The sequence below is a fragment of the Rhinatrema bivittatum genome, chromosome 8 (genome assembly GCF_901001135.1).
Source record: "Rhinatrema bivittatum chromosome 8, aRhiBiv1.1, whole genome shotgun sequence".
Taxonomy (NCBI): Eukaryota; Metazoa; Chordata; class Amphibia; order Gymnophiona; family Rhinatrematidae; genus Rhinatrema; species Rhinatrema bivittatum.
The window spans coordinates 41,625,669-41,651,067 of NC_042622.1; the positions used below are offsets into that span (position 1 = coordinate 41,625,669).

General features: G+C 47.8%; 1 protein-coding gene across 2 annotated transcripts in view; it reads right to left on the reverse strand.

Annotated features, from left to right (window-relative positions):
• Positions 1–25,399, reverse strand: part of DNTTIP1 (deoxynucleotidyltransferase terminal interacting protein 1) — a 49,650-nt gene that overhangs the window by 23,157 nt on the left and 1,094 nt on the right. For both annotated transcript variants that reach the window (XM_029611604.1, XM_029611605.1), the window contains exons 2-3: positions 23,064–23,134; positions 5,605–5,701 (exon numbers count right to left, since the gene is read on the reverse strand). In XM_029611604.1, coding sequence (XP_029467464.1) covers positions 5,605–5,701; positions 23,064–23,134 — 168 coding nt within the window. The remainder of the gene's footprint in view (positions 1–5,604; positions 5,702–23,063; positions 23,135–25,399) is intronic.

Below are 25,399 nucleotides of genomic sequence, written 5' to 3' on the forward strand. Positions count from 1 at the left end.
TCAGATACCCGAAAGTCGTTGGTGACCTCCAGATAACGCATGAGGACGCACTTGACATCCAGACGGCGCAAGTCATCCCTGCCAGGGCTCGCAATGTCCGCCAGAGAGAACGCGGGGAGCTCGACCGACTGACTGACATGAAAAGAAGAGACGACCTTCGGCAAGAAAGATGGAACCGTCTTGAGAGAGACCCCAGAATCCGAAAAGCATAAGAAAGGCTCGCGGCAAGACAGCGCTTTGATCTCGGACACCCGCCTAGCGGAGCAAATGGCAACTAGAAATACCGTCTTGAGCATCAAGTCCTTGAGAGTGGAACGGCGAAGAGGCTCAAAGGGAGCCTGACAGAGCGCCCAAAGAACCAAGTTCAAACTCCACGAGGGACGCAACGGGGGCTTCAAATATTTGACCCCCTTGAGAAAGCAGACAATATCCGGATGGGACGCAACCTCATGGCCCTCGAGGCTTCTCAAGAGAGAACCGAGGGCCGACACCTGAACACGGAGCAAACCAAAAGAGACCCTGAGAGAGACCTCGCTGAAGGAAGGAGAGAACGAGCGAGACGGGGGCCAATCGAATCGAAACGCCCGCTTCCACACAGGCCAGCTCGAAGACCTTCCAAACCCGGACATAGGTAATGCAGGTAGAAGTTTTACGGGCCCGCAAGATAGTGGAAATCATGTCCTCGGCATATCCCCTCTGCCTTAGCCGTCGCCGTTCAAAAGCCAAGCCGCAAGACAGAAGTGATCCGCCTGGTCGAAAAACACAGGATCTTGGCTGAGAAGGTGTGGAAGATGACCCAGGCGAAGAGGAGCGTCAGACACTAGATTGACCAGATCTGCGAACCATGGCCTGCGAGGCCACTCAGGAGCCACGAGAATGACCGGGCCTCTGTGAAGCTCTATCCGTTTGAGCACTTTCCCGACAAGGGGCCACAGAGGGAACACATACAGAAGAACGCTGCTCGGCCATGGAAGGGCTAGGGCATCTACCCCTTCCGCGCAGTGTTCTTGCCAGCGGCTGAAGAACCGGGGAGCCTTGGCGTTGTGCAGGGTCGCCATCAAGTCCAGATGCGGGCAACCCATCTGTTGATTATGAGGGCCATGGCATCTTCGGACAGCTCCCACTCGCCTGGGTCGAGGCACTGGCGACTCAAGAAGTCGGCTTGGACATTCTCGTTGCCTGCAATGTAGGAGGCCGCGAGGCAGTCCAGGTGCCACTCCACCCATGCGAGAAGGTGACTTGCTTCAAGGGCCACCAGGAGACTCCTGGTGCCCCCTTGTCGATTATGTATGCCACAGTGGTAGAATTGTCCGAGAGCACCCGGACCGCCCGGCGCCGGAGTAGAGGAAGAAAAGCCTTGAGTGCCAGACGAACCGCCCAGGTCTCCAGGCGGTTGATATGCCAGCGAGACTGGGCTGGAGACCAGTGCCCCTGCGTGACCTGAGACAGGCAAACCGCTCCCCAACCGGACAGGCTGGCATCCGTCGTGACTACCATCCACTGCGGGGTCTGAAGGGACATTCCATGGAGAAGGTTCTTGAGCGAAAGCCACCATTGTAATTCGCTGATGGTAGATGGTGAGAGAGGGAGCTGCATCTGAAACTGCTCAGATACTGGCTTCCAATGAGCCAACAAGGCTCTCTGTAACGGACGCATATGTGCAAACGCCCAGGGGACCAGTTCGATCGTGGACACCATGGTCCCCAGGACCTGTAGATAATCCCACGCCATGGGAAGAGGCATGGAGAAGAAGCCCTGGAGCTGATCCCTCAGCTTGAAAGCTCTGGAGTCCGGTAGAAAGACCTTGCCGACGCGGGTATCAAAGCAAGCCCCCAGGAACTCCAAGACCTGAGATGGCTGTAGATTGCTCTTGGAGAAATAGTATCCAACCGAGGGACGAGAGGAGAGTGAGGATGCGGTCCACCGCCTGGCGGCAGAGGGTCGCCAACTTGGCTTGGATTAACCAATCGTCCAAGTACGGATGGACCAGGACACCGTCCCTCTGAAGGGCTGCCGTCACCACAACCATCACCTTGGTAAATGTGCGGGGAGCCATGGCGAGGCCGAAGGGCAGAGCCCTGAACTGGAAGTGTTGTCCCAGAATGTGGAACCGAAGGAATCTCTGATGCTCGGAACGGATCAGAATATGCAAATAGGCCTCCGTCAGATCGAGGGAGGACAAGAATTCTCCGGGGTGTACTGCCGCAATCACCGCCCGGAGGGTTTCCATCCAGAAATGAGGCACTTTGAGGGCCCGGTTGACCCTCTTGAGATCCAGGATGAACGGAAGGAGTCATCCTTCTTCGGGACCACGAAGTAGATGGAGTATTGGCCGGTGCCGCGCTTCGCCCCCGGAACCGGGCAGATGGCCCCCAGCCCTTGAAGTCTGAGAAGGGTCTGGGTGACCGCAGCCCGCTTCCGGTGGCCGCACGGGGAAACCATGTACAAGTCCGGGATGTCGCAAGCAAACTCTAAAGCGTAGCCTTTGGCGATGGTTTCGAGGACCCACTGGTCTGACGTGATCTTGGCCCATTCCTCCACAAACAGAGACAAACGACCACCTAAGTTGGGAACGGAGGGATGGGCCAGCGGATTCTCATTGCGAGGCGGGCTTGGATGCTGGACGGTGGGAAGCGGCATCTCAAAAAGGTCGCCGGCCTCGAAAGGACTGGGGCCAAGAATGGGCCCGAGAAGAATTCCCCCTGGGGAAGGCGCCCCTAGCCCTAGGGTTATAGCGGTGTTGACCCCGGAAGCGGGTGTGAGTAGGGAAGAAGGATCTAGCCTGTTTTGGGCGGTCCTCAGGCAACTTATGGACCTTGTTTTCCCCCAAAGACTTAATAAGCTGGTCCAGGTCCTCCCTAAAGAGTAACTTACCTTTGAAAGGGAGAGTATCCAGCTGCGCCTTGGAAGACGAATCAGCCGCCCAGTGGCGTAGCCAGAGGAGCCCTCTAGCCGAGACCACGGAGGCCATTGCCTTCGCCTGTACGTGGAAAAATTCATATAGGGCATCCGCCCCATAAGCTATAGCACCTTCTAACCAGTCAGCCTGCTCTGCCTCTGCAGGCGGGAGGTCCTGGGTGCTGAGCAATTGTTGGACCCACCTAAGACTTGCCCGCTGCATGAGACTGCTGCAATTCGACGCCCTAACACCCAGGGCCAGGATTTAAAAAATGCACTTGAGATGGGATTCAAACTTACGATCTTATATATCTCTCAAGGCTGTAGCCCCAACCACCGGGATTGGTTGCATGTTTAGTGACCGCCGTCACAGAAGAGTCCACCTTAGGCAGCTTCAACAAATCTAAACACTCCTCCGGGAGGGGATAAAGTTTTTCAATGGCCCTTCCGACCCGAAGACTCGTCTCGGGGGCCTGCCATTCCCATAGGAGCATAAGCTTATGCATAGGGTGAAAAGGGAAGGAGGACGGTAGGTCCCTGAGCCCTGCTATGACCGGGTCTGAGGATGCCGCATTGCTGCAGAAAACTCGTCCACAGGGGGACAGTCAATCCCTAACTCTTGGGAAATAAAGGGAAGGAGAGGTTCCAGTTCCTCCCTACGAAAAAGATGGAGAACCCGGGGGTTGTCCCCCTCTAGGGGGGGAGGGACATCAACCGCATCCGGGTCCTGGGAAGGCTGGGGGGCTCCTGGGACCACCCAGTCCCGCATTGCTCCCTGCCCACCCTGAGGCGCAGGAGAAGGAACTGAGAGCCGAGGGACCTTAGCCAGGGGAGGGGCGGGGGGGGGGGATCTGTTTCCTCCTGTAATCTAGCCAGATAGGATTTGTGCAATAGAAGCACAAATTCTGTGGAAAAACGGGTTCTAACACCCCCGGGGGACGGGGGGGTGTTAAAAAAAAAAAAAAAAAAAAAAAAAAAAAAAAATCGGGTCCTGTGGCTCAGGCTGCTCAGAAAAAGAAGAATCAGAGAAACCTAAAATGGCTGCTGTTCCCGCCTTTGAATGGCCCGGGAACGGCGGGGCAGAACGCTTGGGAGGTCTGGAAGGGGGTCCCGAGGGCATCGGGACATCTGAGGAACCCTCCCCCCCTGGCAAACATTGAGAGCAAAGTCCCTCTCTCTCGAGACGCAGAGAGGAGACTCCACAAGCCAGGCACAGTGGGGATCTCGGCATGGCTGCAAGGGGGGGGGGGGGGGGAAGGAGGGGCAGCAATTAAAATCAGCTGGGCTGCAGGAGCGGAGGCAGAGAGTGAAGTCTGCACGCTCCTAAAGTCTCTCAGAGACTGCCAAAAGTAAGTTAGAAACTTTTCTCCTGTATAGAACTCAAACCCCCTTTTTTTTCTGTTTTGTTTTGTAAAGAAAGCAGGGAAAAGCTCCCAGCAGGCAGTTTTAAAGAAATTCAAACCCCGTGAGGGGAGAAAATTATGGAGGGAGAGGGAGAGAGCTGCTGAACAGGGGGGGGGAGTGACTGGCATCACCAATATCCACCCCTGCAGCTGAGGACCACCGGGCATAGGGAGCCTAGGCTATAGAACACAAGGGTCAAAGCCCCCCTAAGCCCCCGCAAGAGCGAGGAGACAGGAACTGTCTCCTGTACAACAGAACACAAAGTTCAAAGAGTTGAAATTATTATTATTATTATTATTATTTTTTTTTTTTTTAACAGAATGAAGAGGAAATACTTGCTTGTTCCAGTCACCGTGAGAAGAAAAGATATAAAGAATCCCCAAAGGGACAGATAATAAGGAAACCAGGGAACCACAGGGTGAGCTGTTCCACCTGCTGGAGACAGACAAATACTGAAGGGCTGCAGGGTAGGCTCTGTCCTCATATAGGATACCCTTTCAGTTTTAGTCTGTCTCCACCTGCTGGAAAGGAGACTCAGCCCATGGTCTGGACTGATCCGGGTACGTACGGGGAAATGGGGGTTAGCGCATCCAATCGTGCACATAGGTAATAGCGCTCATGTTGATAAGGCTATTATCTATTCCCCCAATGCAAAAAAAAAAAAAAAAGTGCGCCCAATGCGCACATTTTTACTCGCCAAAATTAATGCCTGCCCCGAGCAGGCATTAATTTTGGAGCCCAAAAAGCGTATAGAAAAGCAGAAAATACTGCTTTTCTGTACTTCCTTTGACTTAATATTGTGGCGATATTAAGTCGGAGGAACTAAAAAATTAGAAATGTCCTAAAAAAAAAAAAAAAAATTTAAAAGGGTGCCGGCAGTCAGGTTAGGAAAAGGGACGCTCTAAAATTGAGCGTTTCTTTTCCTAACTAGCTGACAGCCACCTCTCCTGGGTGCCCACTGCTGAGGAGGTGCTAGGGGCATGCAATTTCCCCTAGCACTTCCTTTTTACTGCAGCACCAGATTTAAATATTAAAATCGGGCACCTGGGAGAAGTGGATCAGCAAACATTAAGGGAGTGAGCACTCAATCATGAGCGCCCCTTTAATGCGTGCTGATATTGCAGACTGTTAGAATTTCTAATGAAATTAGAAAAAATTATTTGCTGAATGGTGCATTATGACAAACATTTCAGCACAGTAGCAAGGAAAAACTCACGAACACAAAAGGTTTTGCGTATCATCGTCAAGGGTGTAGCATTCTCTTAAAGATACTTCTCTGCCACACACATCACAGGTTCTTACTTTCATGTATTTGTTGAACACGGACTGGATATCTTCATTAATGCTGGGCTGCAGGACAGTTCGAAGTAAATCCATTGAGATGACAGGATCTGTGAAGCTAAATGAAAGAAGTTCTCAGTACCCAGACAGAGACCAGAAAGAAATCACCCACAAGACACCGATTCCATACACATCATGCCAACTTTTATCCAGCAAGGAATTCCAAGATCCCCGTCATTGATGATACAATGAATAAGCAGCTGGGACAGACATCTCACAAGTTATTCCTCTGTCAGTATTCCATGACCAGCTTTCACCCACATTTGTTTCACTCTTTTGAAAATATTGGATATTATAAAGGATGACTAAAGATACTACTGATAAGAGAAACAAAAAAACCAAAAAACCCACGAATAATAAAAATGTAATTCTGACTCTCCAGCGTTTGTTTTGTTTATGTACCAGCTATAGTTTAGAATCGTTGTTAAACACATTAGGATTTCAATGTTGGATTTGATTACACAGCTTTACAGACCCGAGCTCATGGCAAGTTACATTTCAGGTGCAGAAATTTCCCGGCCCCAAAGAGCTTGCACTCGAAGGGCCTGGTTTACTAAGGCTTTTCTCCCACTCTGTCTATGGGAAAAATGGATTAGTAAATCATGCCCCAAGTTTGTTTATGTGGCAATGGAGGCCCAAGATCACATGTAGGATTACAATTACATGATAATTTTCTCCTCGAGTCCTACTAGACCAGTCCTTTCATATAGGATCTCCCTTCTCCTCAGTTGATGGAGACAGAAGACATCTCTTTTATGACCTTATCCTGGGCTATAAGGTGGTGTGGCCCTAGGCAATTGCTAGTAGCCTTCTGCCAGAGCACTGTAAAAAGACAAAACACCCTCTACAATGAACAATTTGGTCCAAAGTCCACAAGGCCATATTCTAAGTGATGGAAGAGATGAGAGGAGAGAGAGGGAGAGAAGAGGAGGAGAGAGAGTGAGAGAGGACATGTTATAGAGACATTGTCTACCAGTCCTGCTCCTGGGTGGGTCTTAGACTGCTCTAGCAGGACACAAGAAAATCAGGCAATTATAATTTCACCTTCCTCATCTTCTTGCTAGATCAGTCCTTATATATGGGAGTTACTTAAGTTGTACATCACCTGGGTGGGAGGATGCCAGGGCTGTCTTCCTGCCCCAAAGGCCTTGCATGCACTGACCTACAGCCTAAACACATTGCATAAGAGTGTAGGCATAACCAGTTGGTTGCTTTACAGATTTCCTTCAGGGAGGATCATGGTTCTGCTCTTGTGGGGTGCACACAGTGCGCTGCCAGACAGAAAGTAGGCCAAGAATATGGGTTCCTTGACCCATCTAGGTCAAGGAATCCATGTTAAGAAAAGTGATTTTAAGATATCAGTTGTTGAATTGGATCTTCATGTAGATGAAGATAAGTGACTGAAGTTATTTTTTTGTATTTCCTCAACATAATAGGTGTCCATGTCAGATGATTGTATTATAGATGTGATCAACAACATACAAGCTTTAAATACACAGTGCTGTGTACATCTTTTCATGAAGGTCACCAGAAACAACATCAGATATATTTTGTCAGCGCTTTGAGAGTGAAATTTCAGATGGGTATTTTGATTTTTTTCTACTCTGAGGTTGGTTTTTTTTGGCTAATCAATACCTGAACAGGAGTATGTTTCTCCTGGACTGACCCTTCTGACATTCCCAAGGCCAGCAGACATTATCCTCTGAGAGTCAAGGAGTCACTGGGACTCAGCCCTCCCAGACCCTGTCTGAACCCTAAAAATGGAGAAATTACTTACCTGATAATTTCGTTTTCCTTAGTGTAGACAGATGGACTCAGGACCAATGGGTATAGTGTACTCCTGTTAGCAGTTGGAGACGGATCAGATTTCAATCTGACGTCAGCCTGCAGTACATATACCCCTGCAGGAAGTGCAGCTCTTCAGTATTCTCCTTGAAAAGCATTGTGGATATATGTGTGACTGACTTATTGATTAACTTCATAATATGATTAACTTAACTAACTTGTTAGAACGTTTAAAACTTGATTAAACTTGATTAACTTGAACTGGTTGGTTGACTATAGCTGGAGACCGCCAGAGTACTCAACCGGAAAGCATAGATACCCGGCTGGGTGGACGTCCTAGGTAAATGAAAACATGGCTTACCCGTAACTCATTGGCACCATGCATAACGGCAGTCAAGGGTGGGATGCTGAGTCCATCTGTCTACACTAAGGAAAACGAAATTATCAGATAAGTAATTTCTCCATTTCCTAGCGTGTAGCAGATGGACTCAGGACCAATGGAATGTATAAAAGCTACTCCCGAACCGGTTGGGAGGCTGCCTGTGGCCCACTTAGAATTGCCCTAGCAAATGCCGTGTCCTCCTGAGCCTGCACATCCAGACGGTAGAATCTGGACAAGGTATGGATGGAGGACCACATTGCCGCCCTGCAGATGTCTGCGGGTGACAGCATTCTAGTTTCTGCCCAGGACACCGCCAGGGCTCTGGTTGAATGGGCCTTGACCTGCAGAGGTGGTAGCTTTCCCGCTTCTACGTAGGCCGCCTTGATGACTTCCTTGATCCAGCTGGCAATGTTTGCCCGCAAAGCCGCTTCCCCTTGCCTCTTTCCGCTGTGAAGGATGAAAAGGTGGTCCGTCTTTCGTACTGGTTCCGACCTTTCCAGGTATCTGGATAGGAGTCTGCCGATGTCGAGGTGGTGTAAACTATGGGCTTCTTCCGAAATCTTCACACCGTCCATCGTTGGTAGTGCGATGGTTTGGTTGAGGTGGAAGTGTGAGACCACTTTGGGGAGGAAGGAGGGGACCGTGCGTAGTTGGATGGATCCCGGGGTGAGTCTGAAGAACGGCTCATGGCAGGACAGCACTTGTAGTTCCGAGACGCGGCGGGCCGAACACACGGCCAGCAAGAACACCGTCTTTAAGGTTAACAGATGGAGGGACAAGCCTCAGAGGGGCCTGAAGGCGGATCCCGCTAGGAACTCCAAGACGAGGTTGAGGTTCCACAGAGGCACTGGCCACTTTAGTGGTGGTCGAATGTGTTTGACTCCTTTCAGGAAGCGTGATACATCTGGGTGCAAGGCTATGCTGTCGCCCTCACTCCTGGAGCCATAGCATGACAATGCTGCCACCTGTACCTTGATGAGTTGAGGGACAGACCCTTCTGTAGTCCATTCTGTAAGAATTCCAGGATCACGGGAACTTTAGAGGGGCGTGGTTTGACGTGGTGGTCTTCTCACCAGGCCTCAAAAACTCTCCAGATCATTATATACGTTAGAGATGAGGAGAACGTGCGTGCCCGGAGGAGAGTATCTATTACTGCCCCTGAGTATCCGCTCTTCCCTCAGTCGAGCCCTCTCAAGGGCCAGACCGTAAGAGAGAATTGACCTGGATCCTCGTGAAGGATCGGGCCCTGTTGGAGCAGGTCTCTTTGTGGAGGCAGGGGAAGTGGATTCCCTGCCAGTAGTCTTCTCATGTCTGCGTACCAGGGTCTTCTTGGCCAATACGGGGCCACCAGAAGACCTAGTCCCCTGTGTCGCTGTATCTTGTGAATGATTGCGCCCAGCAAGGGCCACGGCGGGAAGGCATATAGCAGGGTTCCCGGTGGCCAGGTCTGTACCAGGGCATCGATCTCCTGGGACTGCAGATCCCGCCTGCGGCTGAAGTATTTGGATACTTGAGTGTTGGATCTGCTTGCTAGAAGGTCCATGTCTGGGGTCCCCCACCGATTCACTATCATCTTGAAGGCTGTGGGTGACTGCTTCCATTCTCCTGGGTTTAGACTTTCCCTGCTGAGGAAGTCTGCCGTGATGTTGTCTTTCCTGGCAATGTGGACGGCGGAGATCTCTTGGAGATTTGCTTCCGCCCACGACATCAGGAGATCTATTTCTAGGGTCACCTGTTGGCTTCTAGTTCCGCCCTGTCGGTTGATGTAGGCCACCGTCGTGGCGTTGTCCGACATCACTCTGACCGCTTTGTCTCGAAGTCTGTGGGCGAACCGTAGGCAGGCTAATCTGACTGCCCGCGCTTCTAGGCGGTTGATGTTCCATCCTGCCTCTTCTGAGTTCCACTGCCCTTGGGCGGTTATCTCTTCGCAGTGTGCTCCCCACCCTTGTAGACTGGCATCTGTGGTGAGCAGGGTCCAGGTTGGGGAGGATAGGCTTGATCCCCGGCTCATGTGGCTGTTCTGCAGCCACCACCGTAGCTGGGTCCGGACTCTGCCCGGAAGTGGTAGACGTATGGTGTAGTTCTGGGACCGTGGACTCCCCCGCAATAGAAGTGAGCGTTGTAGAGGTCTCATGTGGGCTCGCGCCCATGGCACCACTTCCAGCGTGGATGCCATCAGCCCGAGGACTTGCAGGTAATCCCATGCTGTGGGACGAGGAACGCTCAGTAACGTCTGAAGGCGGTTCTGCAGCTTTGATCTCCTCGCGGGGGTCAGGCTGACCTTGTCTTCCTTGGTGTCGAATCGGACTCCTAAATATTCCAGTGACTGTGAGGGCTGTAGGGAGCTTTTGTTTGTGTTAACCACCCATCCTAGGCTTTCCAGTAGTGTTATGACTCTGCTGGTTGATTGGTGGCTTTCCTCCGGTGACTTTGCCCTGATGAGCCAATCGTCCAGGTAGGGATGAATGAGAATTCCTTCCTTCCTGAGTGTTGCCGCCACCACTACTATTACCTTGGTGAACTTCTGGGGTGCAGTGGCTAACCCGAAGGGCAGTGCCCGGAACGGATAGTGACGATTCAGGACCTTGAAGCGTAGGAACCGCTGGTGTTCCTGGTGAATTGGGATGTGTAAATAGGCCTCAGACAGATCCAGGGATGTGAGGAACTCTCCTGGTTGTTTTGCCCGTATGAGGGATCGTAGGGTTTCCATGTGGAAGCGGGGGATCCTTAGGTGGTGGTGGACTGACTTGAGGTCTAGGATGGGCCTGAATGTACCCTTTTTTGGGTACGATGAAGTAAATGGAGTAATGCCCAGTATTCATTTCCCGTATAGGTACCAGGGTTATGGCCTCGAAGCCAGAAGCCTGTTCAGAGTAGCTTCCACTGCCGCCCTCTTGAGGGGGTCGTGGCAGGGAGATTCCACGAACTTGTCCGGGGGAGTTCGAAAGAAGTGCAGGTAGTACCCCTCTCGGATGATGGCTAGGACCCATTTGTCCGAAGTTATCTCAATCCATCTGTGGTAGAATAGGGCTAATCTGCCCCCTATGGCATCTTCCCTTGGATCGGCTGATTCTCATTGTGGGATGCGGCCGGGGCCTTTACCCGAGCTGGTTCGCCTCTTGGTGTGCCTGTTCCGAAAGGACTGGTTCCTGCCCGTAGGGCGGGATGCTTGATAGTTGCTCTTGTAAGGGTTGAAGCGCTGTGAGCTTCTGCCCCTGGCGGATCTGGGGAAGGGATGCTGGTTTCTCTTCGTCTTGTCTTCTGGCAGGTGTGGTAATGGGGAGTCGCCCCATTTGTTGGCCAGTTTCTCTAGTTCGCTGCCGAACAGGAGGGATCCTTTGAAGGGCATCCTCGTGAGGGTAGTCTTGGAAGAGGCGTCAGCCGACCAATTTCAAAGCCAGAGCTGTCTTCTGGCTGCCACTGTGGACAAGACTCCTCTGGCTGTTGTGTGCACTAGATCGGAAACTGCATCGGTGAGAAAAGATAGTGCTGATTCCATGTCTTCTCCCGGGGTGTTGTTCCTGGCTTGTGATAAGCAGGTACGTGTCACCACGGTGCAGCAGGTCGCAATCTGCAGGGGCAGGGCTGCAACCTCGAATGCCTGCTTTAGTATGGCTTCCAGGCGCCGTCATGTGCGTCTTTGAGCGCTGATCCTCCCTCCACTGGGATGGTAGTGCGCTTAGCGACCGCGCAGACTATGGCGTCCACTCTAGGGCATGCCAGGAGCTCCTTGGTCTCTGGGTCCAGGGGGTACATGGCTGACAAGGCTCGACCCCCTTTGAATGAGGACTCCGGAGCATTCCACTCTAGGTCAATTAGCTGTTGTGCCGCCTGTAAGAGAGGAAAATGGCGAGACATCCGACGAAGGCCCTCCAGCTGGAGGTTTTCTAGGTTCCCCCAAGGGGCCTTGGCCCGGGATAGCGAGCTCCGTTAGAATTTGGGATACCAGGTCCGGGAGCTCATCCTTTTTGAAGAAGCGTCTCATGGTTCGGTGTGGCTCTGTCCCCGGGGGGGGGGGGGGGGGGGGGGGAGTTCCCCCTTCTCCAGGGGCTCGACGACTTCTTCGGAGAGATCCATGTCCCCGTAGGTGGGGCTTCTGGACGGTGTGAAGCTGTGCCTAGGCCTCAAGGGTCCTGGGGCATGAGGGTCCTCCGGTGGCGCATGTGGCTGGATCGCCCGGGGTTCAGTTTGCATCTTGACAAAGGTGTGAATCCCCTTGAAGAGTTCCACCCAAGATATCGATGCTGGGTCTAAGTTGAGGGGCGCCGGTTCTCTGGGGGTCCCCGATTGTGGGTTGGGCTCACTGGGGCCTGCAAGGTCCGGGGTGCCCCCTGAGGAGCTGGCATTGGGCCCTGAGTGGGACTGGCCCTGACCTGGATCTCCCAGGGCCTCCTCACAGTGTGCGCACAGGGCGTTGGCCTCCTTTATCTGTGCGGCTCTGATGTGGCATGCTGGGCAGAGGCCTTGAGCTTTTATTCCTGCCTCTGGAGGTGCCATGACTGTGGACGCGTGAGCTCTTGTGCGCTCCAGTGCACCTGAGATGTGCGCGCAGATGTGCGCCTAGCCGTAGATATGCGCCTTGCTCTGTGCGCGCAACTTTGCGCATAAGGTTTTATGTGCGCCTAAGTTTATGCACACAAGGAAATTTGGGCGCTTAGCTCAATTTGTGCGCTCGGATCGAACGGTGGGCGGCGCAGCAAATAGGGCCAAGATGGTGACGGCGAGCATGTAATATGGCGACCTCCTCAGAGGGTCTCCATGTAGGTAGACCCTCGGGAACAGCCGGGGCCTAGCCCTGCTAGGGCGGATCAACCCGGCGGTACTGGCTCCGATCGGCGGCCTGTGCTCTTCCTCTATCCTCGGAGACCGGATTCAAATAGAAGATTTCCACCTTACCTTGTCTTCGGCGCTTCCCGGTTTCGTCCCGGGTGGTCTCCGGCTGCGGGGGGAGAGGGCAAATACCTTCACCGCCATGCTCAAGGAATGCACCCGCTGCCTCTCAGCCGCGCCCGAGATCGGGGGCTAAGTCCTTGCCGCAATTCGGCCGCTGGACCGAGGCTCACCTCTGAGGGACCACGAAAATCACCTCGGGAATCTCAACTGGGGGAGGGACCCGAGGGTATCACCGCAGGAGAGCGGGGCTCTTCTTCAGGTAAATTTTCTTCTTAAATTTCGGTTTTCTTCTTGTAATTTGGTTCAAACGCTGCGAGAGCGTGCAGATAGTCCCTAACTGCTATGGAGACGGAAAATACTGAAGAGCTGCACTTTCTGCAGGGGTATATGTACTGGGGGCTGACATCAGATTGAAATCTGATCCATCTCCAACTGCTAACAGAAGTACACTATACCCATTGGTCCTGAGTCCATCTGCTACACGCTAGGAAAGGAATACTTACAAAGTCTAAAGCCCATCTTAGTATCTGCCACATTGTCTTACAGGCTTACAGCAAATGCCTGGGCATCTACCAGGAGGCCAAGCGAGAATAAGCCCTTCTTTCCAGAGTAATCCAAAGACTGGAGGAGCCCCCCCCTTTCCAAGAGACTATCAAGAAGCCTGCTTATCTCCCCCCTGTTGGCTCCAAGGGGAATTTGGTGGAGAAGGCCTCTTAGAAGTTCCACTAGCCAGCCTAGGGCAGAAGAGCACTAAACCCCGATGTGGAAAAAGGGTTAGGAAGGACCCAGCCAAGAAGCTCCCCAGCCCCCCTCCCCATCCAGGTTTCAGCAGAGAGCAGAAGGTCCCCAGGGAGAGGGAATAAGGGTCCCAACTAAGCTTCTGGACTGTCACTCTCAGGACTCTCTAGCTTTTCCACCCCACCACAAAGTGTTTTAAGATTCCAGACCGAGAAGGACCAGGACTGAAGGGAGTCCAAGGAAGGAGCAAAGTGGCACTTTTTACTTAGGAACAGGAACTTTCCCATAAGCACATAGAGGAATGTGAAGGAAAATAGGCCCTCCATGCATGCCTTAAACTGCAGGCCTTCATAATACCATTAACATGATGCCCTCTGAAAATGAGCCCCCTGTTGAACACACAGTCTCACCAGGGCACATACAAACATAAACGAGCTTTTCTGCTCAGCCCCAAGGGTCTTCATCTAGTATCAGTACAAGTGGCAAATATGTGGCCACATGGAACATCCCAAACTGGTGGTTAGAATTGCCATCATACATGGACTGCTAATATAAAGGGGGCCGTCTGCATCCCTTCACCTCGTGGAGACCAAGAACATATCCATGCTTCAGCCTGGACAAAAAAAAAAAAAAAAAGACTGAGAAGGCTCATGAGGCAATTCCCACACACGCTCAAAGAGAGACAAGTCTATTCGAAGCCACCAGATGATGTAACCCCACATCTAATAGCTGGTTCAGCTTGGTTATTGATGGAAAACAATAACTGAAAAGTGCTGATTTCCTTTGAATGGCAGCAAAGTTTGCTCCTGGCAGACTGAGGACCCGACCCCCCCCCCCCCCCCCCCACACACACACACATATGGGCTGGTGGTTTCCTCAATAACAGCAGCCTCCACCGAAACATACCTCTGGGAAGGGAAATGCCAGAGGTGTCTGACCATACAAGGCCACGATCCCACCACAATACTTGTATCTGCTCAGAGGATCCCCAACCCCTTCCGTGCTGCTTGCACTCGGTAAACCCTCTGCCACAGCAGCCGCTCTAGGACCACAGCTGGCTATACTATTTTTTTTTTCGATAAAGCAGCATTACTGTTGCTGCCTAGCCCTGTCAGTTCAGGGTAAGGGAATAAAACTCAAGCGTGAGTGGGGAGGAGGGTGGTTAGGACTCAAAGAAGGGAGGATAAGAAGAGGAGTGGGGAAAGGGTCCACACCCGCCAGCTTCAGGTAGAGAGGGACTTGCCAAAAGATCCCCATCTTATGCTTACTGGACCTCTCAGATCTCAACCAGGCTCTGCTGGAATCCTGGGAACCATCTATCAGGGCCGGTTCAACTATGCCTCAAAGAGAACCCAGGAGCCACTTACCAGATGCTGCTCAATGAGGCCTCGAAAGAAAGCCTGGGAGCTGCGCAACCAGGCTCCAAAAGAAAACCCAGGAGCCACTTACCAAGCCCTGCTCAACCAGAACCCAAAGGAGCCTGGAAGTTGCGAGCCTGGGTATGCTCCACTAGGTAAACAATCACAAAAATAGTTGACTTAGCAGCAAGAACCTGCTCTTTCAGGGGAAAACAGCATGCAAGCTGTTGCCTTGGGAGCAAGCTCCACGAGGGACCAGCCTGAAGGCCATGGGCCTAAGAGCCAAAGAATCCTACTGCTCCAGTCCAGCACATACTAGTAATAGCTGGTGCAGCACCGGCTGATGTGAATCGATTTGACAGTTTTTACTGAAATGCAGTATATCAAATAAATAAATACATACTAACTGGTGATGTCACTGAAAAAATGTGTTCTCTATCTCCATCTGCTAATACTGGTAAACTATGCATCTGGACTGGTGTGGCAGGATAAGGAAACTAATATTCCATTGCAAAGTTAAAACCTGACTTTTCCTAGTTCATCGCTTTACACTTCTCCATGTTCAATTTCATTTACCATTTAGATGAACAGTTCCCCAATCTTGTAAGGTCTGCCTGCAATTCCAAGTAATATAGAACATGATGGCAGATAAAGACCATATGGCCCACCCAGTCTTCCCAATCACATTTCCTTTCCTTCTCCCTCAGAGATCCTTACAATCAGCTTGTGAACATAAGAACATGCCATACTGAGTCAGACCAAGGTTCCATCAAGCCCAGCATCCTGTTTCCAACAGTGGCCAATCCAGGCCATAAGAACCTGGCAAGTACCCAAAAACTAAGTCTATTCCATGTTTCCGTTGCTAGTAATAGCAGTGGCTATTTTCTAAGTCAACTTAATTAATAGCAGGTAATGGAATTCTCCTCCAAGAACATATCCAATCCTTTTTTAAACACAGCTATACTAACTGCACTAACCACATCCTCTGGCAACAAATTCCAGAGTTTAATTGTGCGTTGAGTAAAAAAGAACTTTCTCCGATTAGTTTTAAATGTGCCACATGCTAACTTCATGGAGTGCTCCCTAGTCTACTATCCGAAAGAGTAAATAACCGATTCACATCTAACCATTCTAGACCTCTCATGATTTTTAAACACCTCTATCATATCCCCCCTCAGCCGTCTCTTCTCCAAGCTGAAAAGTCCTAACCTCTTTAGTCTTTCCTCATAGGGGAGCTGTTCCATTCCCCTTATTTTGGTAGCCCTTCTCTGTACCTTCTCCATCGCAATTATATTTTTTTGAGATGCGGCGACCAGAATTAAGAACATAACAAATTGCCATGCTGGGTCAGACCAAGGGTCCATCAAGCCCAGCATCCTGTTTCCAACAGAGGCCAAAACCAGGCCACAAGGACCTGGCAATTACCGAAACACTAAGAAGATCGAATTGTACACAGTATTCAAGGTGCGGTCTCACCATGGAGCGATACAGAGGCATTATGACATTTTCTGTTTTATTCACCATTCTCTTTCTAATAATTCCCAACATTCTGTTTGCTTTTTTGACTGCCGCAGCACACTGAGCCGACGATTTCAATGTGTTATCCACTATGACGCCTAGATCTCTTTCTTGGGTTGTAGCACCTAATATGGAACCTAACATTGTGTAACTATAGCATGGGTTATTTTTCCCTATATGCATCACCTTGCACTTATCCACATTAAATTTCATCTGCCATTTTGATGCCCAATTTTCCAGTCTCACAAGGTCTTCCTGCAATTTATCACAATCTGCTTGTAATTTAACTACTCTGAACAATTTTGTGTCATCTGCAAATTTGATTATCTCACTCGTATTTTTTTTCCAAATCATTTATAAATATATTGAAAAGTAAGGGTCCCAATACAGATCCCTGAGGCACTCCACTGCCCACTCCCTTCCACTGAGAAAATTGTCCATTTAATCCTACTCTCTGTTTCCTGTCTTTTAGCCAGTTTGCAATCCACGAAAGGACATCACCACCTATCCCATGACTTTTTACTTTTCCTAGAAGCCTCTCATGAGGAACTTTGTCAAACGCCTTCTGAAAATCCAAGTATACTACATCTACCGGTTCACCTTTATCCACATGTTTATTAACTCCTTCAAAAAAGTGAAGCAGATTTGTGAGGCAAGACTTGCCTTGGGTAAAGCCATGCTGACTTTGTTCCATTAAACCATGTCTTTCTATATGTTCTGTGATTTTGATGTTTAGAACACTTTCCACTATTTTTCCTGGCACTGAAGTCAGGCTAACCGGTCTATAGTTTCCCGGATCGCCCCTGGAGCCCTTTTTAAATATTGGGGTTACATTTGCTATCCTCCAGTCTTCAGGTACAATGGATGATTTTAATGATAGGTTACAAATTTTTACCAATAGGTCTGAAATTTCATTTTTTTTAGTTCCTTCAGAACTCTGGGGTGTATACCATCCGGTCCAGAAGATTTACTACTCTTCAGTTTGTCAATCAGGTCTTCCACATCTTCTAGGTTCACCGTGATTTGATTCAGTCCATCTGAATCATTACCCATGAAAACCTTCTCCAGTACGGGTACCTCCCCAACATCCTCTTCAGTAAACACCGAAGCAAAGAAATCATTTAATCTTTCCGCGATGACCTTACCTTCTCTAAGTGCCCCTTTAACCCCTCGATCATCTAATGGTCCAACTGACTCCCTCACAGGCTTTCTGCTTCGGATATATTTAAAAAAGTTTTTACTGTGAGTTTTTGTCTCTACGGCCAACTTCTTTTCAAATTCTCTCTTAGCCTGTCTTATCAATGTCTTACATTTAACTTGCCAACGTTTATGCATTATCCTATTTTCTTCTGTTGGATCCTTCTTCCAATTTTTGAATGAAAATCTTTTGGCTAAAATAGCTTCTTTCACCTCCCCTTTTAACCATGCCGGTAATCATTTTGCCTTCTTTCCACCTTTCCTAATGTGTGGAATACATCTGGACTGTGCTTCTAGAATGGTATTTTTTTAACAATGACCATGCCTCTTGCACACTTTTTACTTTTGTAGCTGCTCCTTTCAATTTTTTTCTAACAATTTTTCTCATTTTATCAAAGTTTCCCTTTTGAAAGTTTAGTATGAGAGCCATGGATTTGCATACTGTTCCTCTTCCAGTCATTAATTCAAATTTGATCATATTATGATCACTATTACCAAGCGGCCCCACCACCATTACCTCTCTCACCAAATCCTGTGCTCCACTGAGAATTAGATCTAAAATTGCTCCCTCTCTCGTCAGTTCCTGAACCAATTGCCTCCTGGCAACAAAAACTGGAATAGAAATGCCAAAACCACCTTCTGCATGCAGTGCAAAACAGGAGAACTAGAAACAAAAATATATTTCCTCCTCCACTAAGCAAATAGAGAAGAAATGCATATTTTCAAAATTGACATAGTATGGCCCTTGTACCCAGTCACTCCCCTCCATGCCCCATCACCCCTCACAACTATTCAATCATCTTTTCACATGCTCATATCCCTGTCCAACATTCGACATCCCCACCCCCACATCCTCCTCCCAGTGCCCCCTCTCTCCCCAACTCAACTCTTTCTGCCCTTCCCTATCCAAAATACCTCTGACCACCTCTTCCCTACCCCTTCCTGCTCAGCATCCCCCACTCTCCAACCCAGCAGTCGCACACCTCCTCACCTCTCCCTACCCAGCAACCCAACCTCCTTTCCCCCACCCCTTATCTCCCCATGCTTTCCTGCCCAGACTGAAACTATCTTACCACATTTCCCCCTCCTCCTGGCACTCAGCCAGCAGAAAAGCCTTCAGACCAATCCAGAGCCTCCTCTCTTTATCAGAAGTAGATGAGGGCAAGAAGCACTGAGGAGGAGAGGAAGATAAGGAGGCAGCAGCAGCGGATCTATAGAGTACGCACCTTTCTCCCTTATGCTCCTGCTTTCACATGCAGGCCCCATGGGGTGAAGAGAGCATCAGCAGCCTCACTGCCAGGCCAGGCAGAGGAAGATAAAGTTGGTGTCTTGCCAGGCCCATATGAACAGGAATTGGCGATATCCTGCTCTGATCTGGGTGAAGGAGGAGGGAACAACCTCCCACTGGCCAGGAAGAGAAGAAGGAAGCAAGAGCAGCTTCCAGTCATACCCTATAAAAGAGAAGTCAGCCAACTCCTGCCCAGACTGATGAGGAAAGATCAGTTTTCTGCTGGTTCTGACACCTCCTGGGACCTTGTGACACACTAGTGTGTCCCGACACACCTGTTGAGAACCACTGCTCCAGAGAACACTGTGAGCTATCTAGGTTTTGGCTTTTCACAGCCTCAGCAGAGAACCAGAAGGTCCATTTGCATATTTTTCCCAGCAGCCACAGCAGAGACTACTGTGAGCTATCTAGGTTCCAGCTTTTATGGCCCCCACACTGTTTTCAGCAGCAGAGAACTAAAGGCTCATTTGAAAACTTTTAACAGCAGCCCCAGCAGTGGACTCAAGAGGACACTGCAAGCTCTCCAGATTTCAGCTTTCACAGCCCCTACACTCCAACAGCAGAGAACTAGAAGGCTCATTTCCACACTTGTCTCAGTAGCCCTAGCAGAGTCTTACAGAGGACACTGTGAGCTGTCCAGGTTTCAGCTTCCATATCATCCCTTCTTTTCAGCAGCAGAAATTCAGGAGGCATGTTCCAAAACACTACTTTCCTATACATTTTCAGCAGATTTATTTGATAAAACAAGGAATTAATTCAAAACAAGGGTTAATAAGATGTGTAACTGGGTGGTTATAAGTAAATGAATTCTAATCTCTGGAGGATCACTGACAGATAAATACAAAATAACCAATTGATTAAAAGTAGTTTGAATATACCAACTCCCTTATAAATGTTAAAACATTAACAACTAAAGAAAATTAAGATGCAAACAGTAGTCAGACAGTGCGAAGGGGTTTATCCAGGCTTTTGTACAGAGTGCCACATGTATGATTATCTATCAGTCGGTGAAGTTGTATGAGTGCACTCGGTGTAACAAGTACCTAGTCCTCAGACAACAAGCCTTACCCCCCCACCCTCAGGCTAGTGGAGGGTGGGGCAGGCTGCATTATGGCTGGGGGGAGGGACTCACCCTGGGAAGGGCTGGCTGTGCTGAGGCTGCTGGGAGGTGAGGGCAGGCTATACATACACACACACATATATATTAGAGATGTGAATCGGAACCAGAATCGGTTCGGATTTCAGTTCCGATTCACATCTCTAATATATATATACACACACACACACACACACACACACACACACACATGTATATATTTTATCGAGTCCTGCTGTCGCTTCTTGTGACCTTGGGCAAGTCACTTTACCCTCCATTGCCTCAGGTACAAAAAACTTAGATTGTAAGCCCTCTGGGGATAGGGAAATACCTACAGTACCTGAATGTAAACTGATGTGATATCTCGATTGAGACTGAATGTCGGTATATAAAAAAAAATAATAAATAAAATATATGTATATAGACTAGCTGACACCTGCGGAAATTTCCCAGAATTTATTTACAAATTTTATATACCATCCTTCTAAAAAGATCAAAATTGCCCCACCCCCCTCCCCACCAATAAAAGGCTTGTATCATGCCAGTCTCACTGTTGTGTCTGTTTGGCCACCAAGTGGTGCTCGGAACAGTGCATGATGCAAAGAATCTGCTCCTTCTGGAAAGCCCTGTCTATCAGGCTCCCATGCACATGCACACAAAAATACACACAGGCACGCACACGGGCAGAATCCCCCAACCTCCCAGGCACACACACACTCAGGCTGTTATTGATTGACCAGACAACCCAAGCAATGCCAGGTACTGTTCGCTAATATGCTCTGTCTGCGAAGCCCTGTCTCTCAAGCTCCCACACACAGTGAAAGGCAGGTATAGGCACACACAAGCTCGCACAGGTGCACGTATTGGCTCGCACACATGCACAGAGTCTGGCACAGGCAGAGATATGTACACACACAGGCACAGGCCCACAGGCATACACACAAACAATCTGTTATAGATCAGACTACCTGAACACCACCAGGCATTTTTTGCTAGTACAATTTATAATGTAGTCCAGTACAAATTACATATGACAAGGTTGACAGTTATGTGGTGTATTGGCTATAGCACACACGTGCAGTGCACTAAAGTCAATGCTGGTGACAGTAGGGGAAAGAAGGGTAGACTTGGTAAAAAACACAATCTTAACTATATAAACACATTGCTGGATTCCATACTAGGAGTCACCACCCAGGAAAAGGCCCTTGGAATCATTGTGGACAACACATTAAAATTTTCAGTTCTGTGTGCAGAGGGAAATATTGGGAAAGGAACAGAAGACAAAACTGGGACAATAATAACGCCTCCATATTGATCCATGGTGTGGCTGTACCTTGAGTACTGTATGCAATTCTGGTCAACACATCTAAAATAAAAGATATAGGACTACAAAAATGATAAAGGTAAACAAAAATGATCAGGGGGATGGCTCAGCTTCCTTATGAAAAAAGGCTTACGAGTTAGGAATCTTCAGCTGGAAGAAGAGATGATTTAGAAGGATGTGACAGAGATTTAACACATTGTGTGTAGTAACTAATAGTTACTTACATTACCAAATAGTACTAGGACTAGGGGACATGCCCTGAAACTAACAGATAGCAGGATTTAAAACAAAATTTTAAGAAAGAATTTTTTTCAATCAAAGCACAATTAAGCTATGGAACTTGTCAGAAAATGCAGTTAATGCGAGTAGTATAATGGAATTTAAAATAGATCTCTGGACAAGTTTCCGGAGGACAGTTCCATAAATAATTACTAGCTAGACAAACTGTTTTTTCCACCTTTTAAATGAAAGACCTTCATACTGGGATTTGCCAGATGCTACCTCTGGCTTTACTGGCCACTTGCACAGACAAGATGCTGGGCTCAATGGACCATTGGTCTGACCCAGCATAGCATCTCTCATGTTTTATAGCATCAGCACCCCCAGGAAATGCGACTCTTTAGAACAAGAGAGGTCCTCCTCAGGTTCGGCCCCCACCCTCTGGAGCACAGGCTTGCACTCCATCTCCTCACCTGCCTGGCTGGCTATTTCTTGAAGCATTTGGCCCATAGCTGAAACCCTTCGCACCTTCCTCAACTGAAGCCTTACAGCTTACCACTTCAGCTCCATCCTATTGCTGCTCCAAGTTTTTCCCAACTCAGATTAACTCTTTGCTACAGGAGCTCCACCATACTGCAGTGGTAATCTACCTCACTGCACTATCAATTAAGCACTCAGCCACTTTATTTACGTAAGTCCAGATTGCCTCACTTAACCCTATTTTAGTTTTTAACCAACCTATTAGGATCATAGTAGACTCCTATATTATTAACACACCCTTCACCTACTCTGACCTGTCTATCTCTGCTTCATGATTGTACTCTTTGCTCAACAAGATCCTCTCTCTACATTCTTGTATTTGTTTTCAGTTTTAATACACACTACATCTATTACAGACCTCCACATACTGTAACATGCTTTGAACGATTCTGCTAGAAGAGCATGAGAAAAATCAATGATGAGATATTTTAGAACTATAGATAGATGGAGAGAGAGAGATACACACACACAGTTTCAAAGCTGACTGCTGAAATGATCCATCACAGATATAAAGCCTAATTTCTCCCCATGTTTTGGGTCCAGCACACACCAGGAGCTCTTTTGTTCCCACCTTGTAGCTCTCTATTCACCTGTTCATTCTTGTCAAGAACTTCAAACTTCTTGAGCAGCTATCTAACAAGCTCAGGAAAAAGTTGTTAAAAAAATAAAGGTGACCAATTGGCTTTGAGGTATAAAGAATGGGGAAAGTCCTACTTGTTTTTTGCAGTTCCTGTTTCAAGATTTTTCATACTGGAAAACATTCAGGATACTTGGTGCCAGGAGATGAAAAAGCATGATTGACATATGTGGTCCATGTGATCCGAGGTCAAGGGGTGACCTCCAACAGTGCAGCATCTACAGGAAAGCCTACTAACATGGGGGACCAGCAACTTAACTTACAAACTCTGTTTACTTGCAAGGAATGGATATCATGATAGAACATTGCTAAATACATTTGCATACGCATTTCATTCTGGATGATTTTTGGTGAGCTACAATGACAATGCTGCATTTACAGGAGCCAGATCTACAAGAGCAGCCAAACTGCCTGACAATGTTGTGCTATATTATGTAGGCCTTACCTCACTGCCATCTGGGATCGCCGCCCTCTTCGCTGAACCTGACGGTGTTTGATCATGATGTTCCAAGGATTCTGCATAGAGAAAGGGCAGCAAAGCTATCAGCAGTTTCCCACACTCACACCTTCCTACATATTTTCTAATCCGAAATTTCAATTTTAATAGTGACAAGTTTACGTAGGCAAAAGACTAAAGGATGAGTAAACTGATATGTATGAGAGATGAGAGCGCACAGGAAGATCATATTTTATGTTAAAAATCCAAAAAGGAAACAGGAATCAGCAAGGGAGAAGGGTTCTCTCAGCTTACCAGTTGGGCATCACAATCCTGTGCGCCCTCATTCCTGTTTCCAAACAGTCTGCTCAAGAGTGAAAACTAATGGCCCAGTCTTCTCCTCCTCCTTCTGCGGTTTGAGATCAGCAGCCCAGCCTTCACCTGCTCTTGCTGCCCTGGGTAGTGGATTACTAGCAGCCTGTGTGCAATTCTTCCATTCTGTCCTACTGGATGGGCATTTGCAGTCATGGTCTACATGTGGCCTCTCTCATTCTCTTCAGTTGATATTTCTACTCCCTGTAAGCACCTGTTTGGCCTGTATGTCTTTTCCTCTCTCTCTCTCTGTGGGCCAGATTTACTAAGGGTTTCTCCCATTTTTGTGCCTTTTGGATAAATGCTTATTGCATCTGCCCCTGGGTGCTTGAGTGTAGCAGTTGGCATCTTTTTAAGCCTACCCCCAACTGCTAATTCTTTCTCTCTCACACACCATGGACACTAGCTGTTCAGCCTGTATAAGTTTGTGCCTGGGGGTGTGCATCTTTCTCATGAGTTTATCTGTTCACCCTTCCAAATGTTAATGCTCTCATATATTGAGTGTATCAGATATTCAGCATGTCTGAGTTTAAGTCTCTTTCGCTCCTTCTCCCTCCCCAGTTACTGAAGCTCCCCCCTCACTGTGTTTCCCTTTCCTGGCTTGCTGATGCATTTTCCTTCACTATGGGTACCAGTTGTTTCATCTATCTGTGCATGCAGAACACAGCTGTCCGCTTGGTTATTGGCTGTACATGTACAGCCAGTATTAGTACTGTATTAAAAAATCTGCTTAAGCAGCTGTGCAGCTCTGCTAATTAGTCAGATAAACTATTTATCTGGCTAATTTGTGTTATATATATTCAATGGTGCAGCCGCACCGCTGAATATCCACAGATGATATTCAATTTTTAGTACCTATAGAAACCTCCATAGAAGATACGTTGGCGTTAATCAAAATCTATATTTCATCATTAAAAAAATTACTTCATTTACGTCTCATTTTAAATACGAATAAAACAGAAATTTTGCTTCTTGAGCACAAATGTCACCTCAGCAGTATTCTGACTTTGTCACTTTAAATGTGCCTTTGCAGAGCACGAAACTATAAATCAGCAATGTTAGAAATGAGCAGCACATAATGAGTATGCATTTTGTTCTTAACCATCCTGATGAGCAACCTTTTCTCTTATTTATATATGTCATCATTTTATTATATGTTTTAACCTTAGTGTTTTATAATTATGCCTATTTTACTTATTTGACTTATGTTTTGACTTATGTTTTTTATGAGCTTTATCTTTTCTTAACAGCTAATTTATTCTTTTACTCTGTGTAGTTTTTAGCTGTTACTATTTTATGAATATTGTATTTCTGATTCTGGTCTAATTTTTGTAAACCGATGTGAAGGCTTGTCTGATGTATCGGTATATAAAACCCAATAAACCACTAAACCAGCTATCTTAAAGTTAGCCAGATACAGTTGTGCTCATAAGTTTACATACCCCCAGCAGAATTTGTAAGATGTGCAGCATTTTAAGAAAACATGATCAGACAAAACATGTTATTTTTAATGTGTTTCAAATTAAACTATTATGCATTATAGAATAGCACAATCATTAAACAAACCATAGCAAAAAGGGAAATAATAAAATGGTCTTGTTCAAAAATTTGTTAAAGTCTTTGAGAAAAGCAGTACCAAGTATTTAAAAAAGCAGTTTATTCCAACTTTGAGAACCACAGAACTGCTTAGCACTGCATGAAGGACTTTCAGTTGTATCAATTCTTATCTCTAGAACCAGCTACCTACTGTGGACCATATTATTACTGACTATCTGGCATTCCAAAAGCTTGTCACAAACTTTTTCAATAGGCTTTACCTTAATTCTCATTTATTAGTATTTTATTCTGTTGTTTCTTTACATACTTTCCATCTGTTTTATTTGTTGCTTTATTTTATGGCTGTTTTGTTGCATTGCTTTGACTCACTCAGCATGCCTATGTAAATGGGTAATATTTTATAAATAAATAAATCT